General features: G+C 43.3%; 1 protein-coding gene across 3 annotated transcripts; it reads left to right on the top strand.

Annotated features, from left to right (window-relative positions):
• Positions 1-5,202: 5,202 nt before the first annotated feature.
• LOC104759369 (nucleobase-ascorbate transporter 8-like) lies at positions 5,203-7,906 on the top strand. 3 transcript variants are annotated; one of them, XM_087497171.1, is made up of 8 exons: positions 5,203-5,475; positions 5,589-5,948; positions 6,042-6,148; positions 6,245-6,320; positions 6,414-6,699; positions 6,788-6,869; positions 6,957-6,985; positions 7,084-7,906. In XM_087497171.1, the coding sequence occupies exons 2-8, from the start codon at positions 5,772-5,774 to the stop codon at positions 7,107-7,109; spliced, it is 783 nt and encodes a 260-aa protein (XP_087353297.1). In that variant the 5' UTR covers positions 5,203-5,475; positions 5,589-5,771; the 3' UTR covers positions 7,110-7,906. The 3 variants fall into 3 exon arrangements, with proteins under 3 accessions (XP_087353297.1, XP_087353296.1, XP_087353298.1); XM_087497170.1 differs by having other exon boundaries at positions 6,957-7,906; XM_087497172.1 differs by lacking the exons at positions 6,788-6,869; positions 6,957-6,985; positions 7,084-7,906 and having other exon boundaries at positions 6,414-6,463; positions 6,529-6,687.
• Positions 7,907-9,677: the final 1,771 nt, after the last annotated feature.

The raw sequence follows: 9,677 nt of genomic DNA, 5'->3' as shown, positions 1-9,677 counted from the left end.
TTTGAGGCTGGGACGTTGACATTCGCATCCTCCATAACCTTTTTCGTTTTAAAATCTTGAGCGATGGGGTCGATGTTCGCAGGAAGATTGATGCTCGGTTGATCGATACTCTCGACTGGGATCACGCGACGGAGGTCGGGATCAGATGTAGACGCTAACACGGCCAGGGCGTCGGCCGGAGCATTGTCGCTGCGAGGAATTTTCGTCAACTCGAACGACTCGAATAAACCGGATAGGTTTTGGACAACTTTAAGGTAAGCGTCCATTCGGTCGTTTCTGCACTCGTAATCACCGCTGAACTGGTGGGTCACCAGCTGTGAATCGCAAAAGACTTGTAATTTCTTGACACCAATTCCGCTAGCCAACCTCATTCCTGTGATCAAGGCTTCGTACTCGGCTTCGTTGTTCGAGGCAGTAAAGGTGAGCCGGAATGATTGTTCGAGCACTTCACCTGTTGGTGAAACAAGGTGTATGCCGATCCCGGAGCCGTGTCGGGAGGAAGCACCATCGACGTGCAACGACCACTTCTCTTCGCGCGGAGTGCCTGATTCTAGTTCGGGAGAGAGCTCGACCAAAAAATCAGCGAGTACTTGAGATTTCGCACAAGTGCGATTCTTGTATTCAATATCATATTCGCTTAATTCCACTGCCCACTTGGCCAAACGACCTGATTGACTCGGACTGTGCAGAATGGTCCGAAGGGGCTGGTTAGTCAAGACTTCCACGGTGTGGGATTGAAAATACGGGCGTAGTTTTCGAGCCGAGATAACTACGGCGTACGCGAGCTTTTCCAAGGTTGGATAGCGGAGCTCAGCTCCATCGAGACTTTTGCTGACATAGAAAATGGGATGTTGTTCTCCCCTGTCTTCTTTAATGAGTACCCCACTGACCGCCGAGCTGGAGACGGCGATGTACAGATAGAGCGTTTCTCCTTGGTCGGGCTTGGCTAAGACTGGAGGAGTAGCGAGATAGTTTTTGAGCTCCAGGAAGGCAGACTCACACTTCTCATCCCACTCAAACTTTTTGTTGCTGCGAAGCAGCTGGTAAAACGGTAGACATTTGTCGGTAGAGCGTGAAATGAATCGATTGAGGGCGGCAATTCGTCCGGTAAGTCGTTGAACTTCTCGAGTATTTCTTGGAGACGGAAGGTTTGTAAGCGCCGAAATCTGTTTCGGATTAGCTTCGATACCCCTCTTGGTGAAAAGGTATCCTAGGAATTCCCCAGAAGTTACGCCGAACGAGCACTTTGCTGGATTCAGCTTCATGTTATATTGGTTGAGAACTTCGAAACACTTAGCGAGATGCGAAACGTGATCGGCAGCGTGGGTTGATTTTACCAGCATATCATTGATATATACCTCCATTGTGTGGCCGAGCTGCTCGGCGAACATACGGTTGACAAGGCGCTGGTAGGTCGCACCAGCATTTTTCAAACCAAACGGCATGACCTTGTAACAGTAAGTGCCTTGGTCGGTGATAAATGCTGTCTTCTCTTGATCGTTTTTGTGCATCATTATCTGATTATATCCTGAATAGGCATCCATGAACGATAGAAGTTCATTTCCCGCAGTTGCCTCGACCAGCTGGTCGATTCTTGGGAGAGGAAAGCTGTCCTTTGGGCACGACCTGTTAAGATCGGTAAAGTCGACGCACACCCGCCACTTGCCATTCTTTTTCTTCACAACAACTGGATTACTTAACCAGTCGGGATACTTGACCTCCCTGATGGATCCAACAGCGAGCAACTTTGTGACCTCCTCGTTTACGGCAGCGGTGCACTCTAGTCCGAGTTTACGGCGCTTTTGTTTGACCGGTTTGAACGTTGGGTCTACATTAAGCTCGTGGCAGGTTATACTTGGGTCGATCCCGGTCATACTGCTCATATTCCACGCGAAGGTGGTGACGTTCTGGCGCAGAAACTTGACGAGCTCGTCCTTGATAGCCTCTGGTAGGTCGGCACCGATCCCTACGCAGCGAGTCGCTTCAGAAGGGTCAATGTTCACTTGGATGGTTAGCTCGGTGTTCGGACGGACGCGACCATCTAACTGCTCGGCGGGGTCTGAGATTGCGAAGGTGCGAGCACTACGCTGCTGTCGTTCGACGATGAAGCAAGTTCTGGCGATCAACGGGTCTCCTCGCAGCGTGAATATACCTCTTGAGGTAGGAAACTTTACGCACTGGTGGTACGTTGATGCTACAGCTTTCATCTTATGCAGCCATGGAGTCCCCAAGATAACGTTGTAGACGATTGGTTTGTCAACAATGGCAAAATTGATGCAGTGCATCGTTCCGCCTACGTAGACTGGAAGCATTATCGTGCCGACCGTCATAACTGTATCGCCATCGAAACCGGTGAGGGGTTGGACTTCATGGTCGGCTGTGCGCAGGTCGACTTCCATCTGAATCAATACGTCTTTGAAGATGACGTTTACCGAGCTGCCAGTATCAATTAAGATTTTGGTGACGATGCTTTCACCAATTGCCATCTCAACCACCAATGGGTCGTTGTGCGGCCCTGCTAGGCCTGATGCATCGTCTTCTGTGAATATGATCGGTTCGGAGTTCGTGGTGGGCTGCGTGCTTTGAGTTGTCCAGTCCCGCTTGACCTCTAAACCCCGCCTGTAAGCTTTGATGGAACGAACCGAGTCACGACAAGTCGTTAGGCCGCCCATAATCATATTAATCCTTCGGCGCGGGGCCGGAGCGTTTGGGTCGTCGGCCGGCTCGGGGTTCCTCTTAACGGTTAGTGCTGGGGGAGGGGGCAGGATCTCTGTGCCGTGCTGTGGGGCGGGAGCTGTATTGTATTGCCTACTTGGGTTCTCGTTCTCAGGGTTAAAAAATTGGTTATCCCTGTGAGCCGTTATTAGTCGTCGCTCGTGTTCGACGTCAACGTGGCCTTCCTTAAAATTATCGAGCAGTACTTGCTGGAGCGTGCGGCATTCTTCAGTGGTATGCCCAGCTCGTTTATGGTAGTCGCAATACTTTTTTCCTCCTTTGCCCGATGGATCCCGGACCCATTTGTTATTCCAGGGTTTCGACGAGGATGCTTGAGGGTCCTGATTGCTCACAGCGAACGCTTGAGCTTTCTTCGCTTTTTCCAGCTTATCAGCATACTCCTTGTCAAGGTGTTGACGAGGCTCATGATGCTCGTCTTGCGCCTTTTCTTTCCCTTTGGCCGACTTAGAGGTCGGCGGTTCTGGCAGCAGTCGGTTCGCTCTCGATGCGCTTTCCTCCGCCAATTCGATGTATTTGTTGGCGCGGTGCAGCGCGTCGTCAAGAGACAGGGGCTCATGGACTATGATGTCTTCCCTAAATCGGGAACCGTGAGCGAGAGCGTTGCGGAGAGCTGATATCGCTGTGTCATCAGCGATCGAGAGCTTTGAAACTATTCTTTTGAACCTTTCCATAAAATCCCGGAGCGACTCGTTGGTTTGCTGGAACATGTTCCACAGATCGGCATTCGAGGCGCCTCGAATCATAAATGTGGAATGGTGTTGTAAGAAGGCGGTCGTCAGCTCGTGGTAGCTTCCGATAGAGTTTGGTGGGAGCCGAGCGAACCATCCCAAAGCTTCGTGAGCTAGGTTCTCGACAAAGAGTTGACAGCAGCCAGCTTCGTATTCCTCTTCACTGAAGTGAGCTCGGCTTATAGCAAAACTCATAGAAGTCAGAAACGGCTTTGGGTCATCCAATCCATTGTACGGAGTGAATTTGAACTTGTTTACGTAACGAACACGAACGCGAGAGATCCTTGCAGTGAACGGCGAGCGCTGGACCTCTTCGAGTACTCGGTCGAGATTGGGGGCCGAGCTCGTTGCCCGGTGAACTCTCGAGGAGAGTTCTTGGACCATCATCTAAGGCGCCGTATGGTTTCGTCCTTGAGATCTGCGTCGGTTTGTCGGCTCGGCAAAGTTGGGGTTGGCGGGCTTCCGCTTCGTCTCTGCGTTCGGTTTTGGATCTCGGATGGGACTTCTCTGGGGCGTTCTTCCATGGAGCCTACGATGATCGACGCTGGTGGGCGTCTGTGGCTTTCGTAGCGTTCCTCTACGGATAGCGTCGCAGGGAGCGGTGGATTTGCGTGCTGGTCACCAGGGTCGTTCTCACTCCGGCGTTCGCTCCTTCGCTGCTGGAGCCTGCTGATTTGATTTTGCGACGCTTCCTGCGCTGCCACGATTGCTTCGAGCCGCTCGTTCGTTCGCGTTTCCTGACCATCGAGTCGATCGAGTATGACTTGCATCAGGTCGTCGAGTCCGTTCCTTTGGACGGGCAAAGCGTTGGGGCGAGCAGCATTAGAGTGAGCGGTAGTGTTGGTGAGCGCGGCGCTGGGGAGAGCGGCAGCGTTGGTGAGTGCGGCGCTGAGGAGAGCGGCGACGTTAGTTACCAGCTGGTCGGTGACAGGTCCGGGTCCAACGTTTGTAGCTGCGAGGGGCTCGAGGGTCGCGTCGGGCGCTGTCGGAGGAATCGTGCTCGGCAAGGGGCCTTCGGTTGAGATCGCCGAAGAGGGTTGAGGTAGGACAGTTCACGTTCTCGTTCGCCCCCATCGCTGCTCCGTCGGCTGCTCCATCGGCTGCTCCGTTGCTTCGTTGAGATCGTCGCTAGGGTTCGTCATTGATCTTGAAATTTCGAGGAAGTGAGGACCGTCGGTATTGATTCGTCAAAAAGAAGTGTTCTGCTCTTGCCCCACGGTGGGCGCCAATTGTTTGTACTGAGGATTGCACAACACTAAATAAATATCGATTTTTGGGGGAAGAGTGAAGTTTGCTCTTTTATTAACGATAGAAATGTGAGGTCGTCACTAAAACGAGTCAAGATTGTGCTCGTCAGTTCACAGGAGAACTGACAAGCGAACAATGACGAGCTCGGAAGCTAACGAGAATTATACAGGAAACAATAACTATGATTCGACACAAAGTTTTGCTCTCGGGGTATTGTCCGTGAGTCCGATCATTTATCCAGTGAGTATTGTTGCTTTATATAGCGGACTATAGACCGAGGGTTTTCTAGGGTTTCCATCGTGAATTTCCGAGATTGCCCTTTCACGAATTACTAATGACTTTCACCCAATTTGGTCGGGCCGAAATCACATTTATCTTGTCTTGTTGGGCCGAGTGACATATTGGGCGCAGCCCATGTCCAACACCAGCCCTGCTTACAACACTCTTTTTTTTTCTTTTTCTTTTCGTCATCTTCCTTCTTTCATTTTCAGTTTCAGTTTCTGAGCGTTCCAGTTTCCATATTTTCTAAACTTTTTGAATTATAATTTTGGGTTTCACCACTCTTTTGTGTTGACGATCCGCACAAATAAGTTTCACCCATTTTTATTTATTTTTGGGTTTATCCAATAAGTTCCGAGCTTTCCACCTTTTATGTTTTTTTCTTGAGGTTTTGGGTTTCACCGGAACATGGCAGGAGGAAATGCAGAGCCGCCGCAGAAACAGGACGAGCTTCAGCCTCATCCGGTAAAGGATCAACTTGACGGTATCACTTACTGCCTCACAAGTCCTCTTCCTCACATATTTAACCTGTCATGACCAAAATTTGTGAAAAAAACTAAAGATTTGTAAAATTAGTCTTACTTTGGTTTGGACCAGCGGAGGCAATACTTTTGGGGTTTCAACACTACTTAGTGATGCTTGGAACGACTGTTCTCATTCCAACAATGTTAGCTTCAAAGATTGATGGAAGAAACCTAAGTCTTTTATAAGAAATTGTTACCAAAACATAAGACTATCTCCGGTCTGTAAAATTGTTGTCTTTTTGTCTTTTTGACTCAAATGCAGGAAGACAAGGTAAAGTTGATTCAGACATTGCTCTTTATTGTGTCTGGACTCATCAACACGTTATTGCAAAGCTGGTTTGCGACTCGTCTTCCTGCTGTCATTAGTGCTTCTTACACATATGTGCCAATCATCTTAGCTACTCGGTACAATGACATTATGGATCCTCAAGAGGTTCGTCAAGGGAATCAGTAATTTACATTATCTCTTTGTTTTGTGGAAGTTTGGTTACTAAAGTCAGGTGTGCTTTTGTTTCCTTGTTTGCAGAAATTTGAAAAGATAATGCGTGGAATACAAGGTCAAGGTGCTCTTATTTTTGCCTCATTTCTTCAGATCCTTGTTGGTTTCAGCGGCCTTTGGCGCAATGTAGTAAGGTTAGAATCCCTTACATGTAAAACAGAGATTCCTCTGTTTCTTGAAGATGGCGTTTTCGGGTCTAAATTGTTATTTTTTGTTTCTCTTGGTTTTAGGTACTTGAGTCCCTTATCTGTTGTGCCTCTTGTAGCATTTTCTGGCTTTGGACTCTATGAACAAGGATTCCCTATGGTATGTAATACAATATACATGCTAACAGAGTTAATTGTGCTCTTGGATAGTATTTACCTTAAACTCCTGAGTTTTGTGTTCTGCTCAATACAGCTAGCAAAATGCATTGAGATTGGACTGCCTGAGATCATAAATTCTCACAGGTTAAACCAATTTGTCAAATTGTTACCAGAGGTGGTTTCTTATACCCTTTTGTTGGTGTCTGCAGTACATTCCTCATCTGATGCAAGTAGAAAGATTATCCATCTTCTTCCACCGGTTTGCTGTGATACTTTCAGTGGCCATTGTATGGCTTTATTGCATACATTCTCACCATTGGAATTGATACTCAAATCAGTTGCAGAACTGATCGTGCTGGCATCATTAGCGCCGCTCCATGGTATATTTAGATCATTATTAAAAACTTATATATTCTTCTGGTTTACCTAGACTGGTTTTGTAATGCTAGCTAAAGCTTGTTGATTCAGGATTCGAGTGCCTTATCCTCCTAGTCAATGGGGAACTCCTACTTTTAATGCAGGAACTCCTTCTTTCGTTTCTCTTGTTGAGGTCAAACGCTTAATCTCTCTCGATTACTATAGCAAAGTTTTTAAAAACCTCGAGGCATAATCCATGTATTTGTGATCACTGGAACAGTCCACAGGAACATACATTGCTGTATCGAGGTATATATGCAAGTATCCTTGTTGTTAACATCCTGCACTCGTTTCAGCACTTGTTTCAGTACTGATCTCACTTTTCTACTTGTGTCCTCAAAGAATAGGCAATGAGTTCGCTTTAAAACGTTAAGAACAGTACTAAGTGCTCCATATGATTCGCTCTCGTCCATCTTTAACTCCGATAGAGACTTGAAAAACTTCTTGCAGCTTGAAGCAAAAAAGGGATACCTCTCAATCTGACCAAACATGCTTCAAGTCATCAACAATAAGAACAGCTTCTTCATTTACCAGCACAACGTCAAGATTCTTCTCATATCTCAACGGTACTATCATCACGAGAAATAATCCGATTCCCAAAGTACACTCCTTCAGGATCCAACAACTTAGCCATCTCTCGAGCGTAAGATCTACCGCCATTTGTGTATATATACATCTCAAACAATCTCGTTTGCTTCTTTTAGAAACGTTCTTTTAGTCGTATTATATATCCGACTGACGCCACTGTGAAAGAGAAGAAGACTCTCTCTGTCCTCTAGGGTTAGGGTTTTCAGGTAGTATTCATATGTTGTGATGTTGTTGATTCTAGTTGGTCTAAATCAAGGAATAAGTAGAGCTTTCTGCGGCTTTCCATGATTCTCATATTGGATTCACAGATCCGGTTAATTTCGTCTCGATTCAATCTTAGACCCTGGTGTATATATTCATCGGAGCGAAACACCAGTTTCATCCAGATTCTTGCCACACACGATACACGTACTGCCGAAGGAATATGGGTGCTCGCAATCTCGGGTTAGGGTTTCCATGCTTCCTTCTTCTCTTTGACCCGATGATATAAAAAAGTTATCTGTTGGGATTTTCTTGTGAATCTCTTTGACCCGATGTTACATATAAACCTCTCTTCTTATTTATTATTTCTCTCTTTGTGAATCTCTTTCTTTCTTATTCTCTTTTCTCTTTGCTTTTCTTATGATAAGCACCCTACTTATATATTTAGTTATGAATATTCTAAAACACAAATAGTAAATTGCTAATTCTTATTGTAACACTTTCCACTTTTCTTTGTTTGCCTTTTCTTCATGATCTCCTTTGTCACTTGATTTTCTTCTTTTTTTGGTAAGTTTCCTTTTCCTTGAATAGAAAACGGATATATTCCTTTTCATGTGACTTCTTTTAATCAATTGGGCTTTTGTTGGATTTGGGTCTTGTTTTATTCACTAATTAGTAATTGCTTTGTTAAAACCAACTTGTAAGTGACAAATATATATTATACATGAATTTTTGTGTTGTATAAATAAATGTAGTGATCCAATGGTGTTAAAAAGAAAAAAAACAAATAGTGTGATGTACAGTATTATAAATTTTGTCATGGAGATTATGAATTTTTTGTTTTTCTTATCTTTTTGAAGTATGTATTTTGCATATTAACATCTTATGAAAATTTTCTGTTAGAATTTTAGTATAATTTCACTTCAACCTACCATGACAATTTCCATCAAAAGTTGTTTTTTTTTTTTTTTGTTTGGGAGCAAAAACATCATATCTAGTGGACATTTAGTCGAAGGTTGCTTTTGTTAGCGTCGTTTTGCCTATGCCAGTCATATTCGATTTGAGCATCTATATACTTCATTGTTTAAAATCCTAAATTCTAATTATGATGTACTTTACTTTTTTTACAATGAGAAGTTTTTGAGGAAAGCACTCACTCTCTCACTTTTTATTGGATTCATGTTCATGCATGTGATCAAAGTTTAGTAGTAACTAACTAATTGGGATACGAATTGTTGGATATATTCATTTATCAAAACTATTAGATGGTTAGTTAATAGGTTTTGTTTGTGTTTAACGAAAAGGTATAGTATTTAAACTCACGATGTTGTTTAACATTATCAAAAAACTTAACTGACGATCGATGTTGGCCCTACCAAAAACGAAAGGATATTATTTAATTACAATCTTAACTAGGTTGAACCCGCGCTACGCCGCGGGATTGAATTTTTATTTTGATTTTTTAATATTTTTTGTATTTTGTTTTTTGATTTCATAATTTAACATGTTATTTAAAATTAAGTTTCATAAATTTATGTTGTTTGAAATCAAATTTCATAAACTTTTGATAATTTCAATGGTAATTTTGGTTTTTTGTTATTATTATTATTTACATCATCATATGATACTTGAGTTTTTTATTTCACAAATTTAGTTTTTGAATTTATTTTTAATTTTATTACCCTTAAAAAATAGTTTAGAAATTTCAAGCCCTTAGTTTTTGATTTGTTTCTCACTCAAAAGCCATAAAAAATAATAAGAGAGATTACTATTTGATGTTTACGTTGTAAAAGTTCTTGATGGATCTTAATACTTTAAGTTTAGCCACTTCAACATTTGTCTCTTTAATCTCACATAATTGATCTCTTACAACATATTTAATATTTATACTTATTCTTGTCACATAGTTTATTTAATTTTTCTTTTAATATTAATTCTGTAAATAAAAATGTAGACTTAAATAAATAATTATAATTATTTGACAATAAAATAAAATAAACATATCCATTTAGGCATTTACATATATGGGCTTTTATTACAATAATATAAATGTGCACAATGGCCTTTTTACTTTGGTGACTAAGTCACGTTTCTTCTCTTTTACATCTTCTTCTTCCTCTGCGACCACACCACCAATTCATTTGGTCATGCT

Source organism: Camelina sativa, chromosome 17 (assembly GCF_030686135.1).
Source record: "Camelina sativa cultivar CO46 ecotype springtype chromosome 17, ASM3068613v1".
NCBI classification, from domain to species: Eukaryota; Viridiplantae; Streptophyta; class Magnoliopsida; order Brassicales; family Brassicaceae; genus Camelina; species Camelina sativa.
Note: the sequence above shows the minus strand (reverse complement) of the source record. Positions and strands in the feature narration are given on the sequence as shown.

Excerpts from the sequence above, each read along its gene's own strand:
- LOC104759369 (XM_087497170.1), top strand. The coding sequence starts at position 5,772 with ATGCAGGAAGACAAGGTAAAGTTGATTCAGACATTGCTCTTTATTGTG. Across the intron at positions 5,949-6,041 it reads ACATTATGGATCCTCAAGAG|AAATTTGAAAAGATAATGCG; the intron begins GTTCGTCAAGGG and ends CCTTGTTTGCAG. Across the intron at positions 6,321-6,413 it reads ATGAACAAGGATTCCCTATG|CTAGCAAAATGCATTGAGAT; the intron begins GTATGTAATACA and ends TGCTCAATACAG.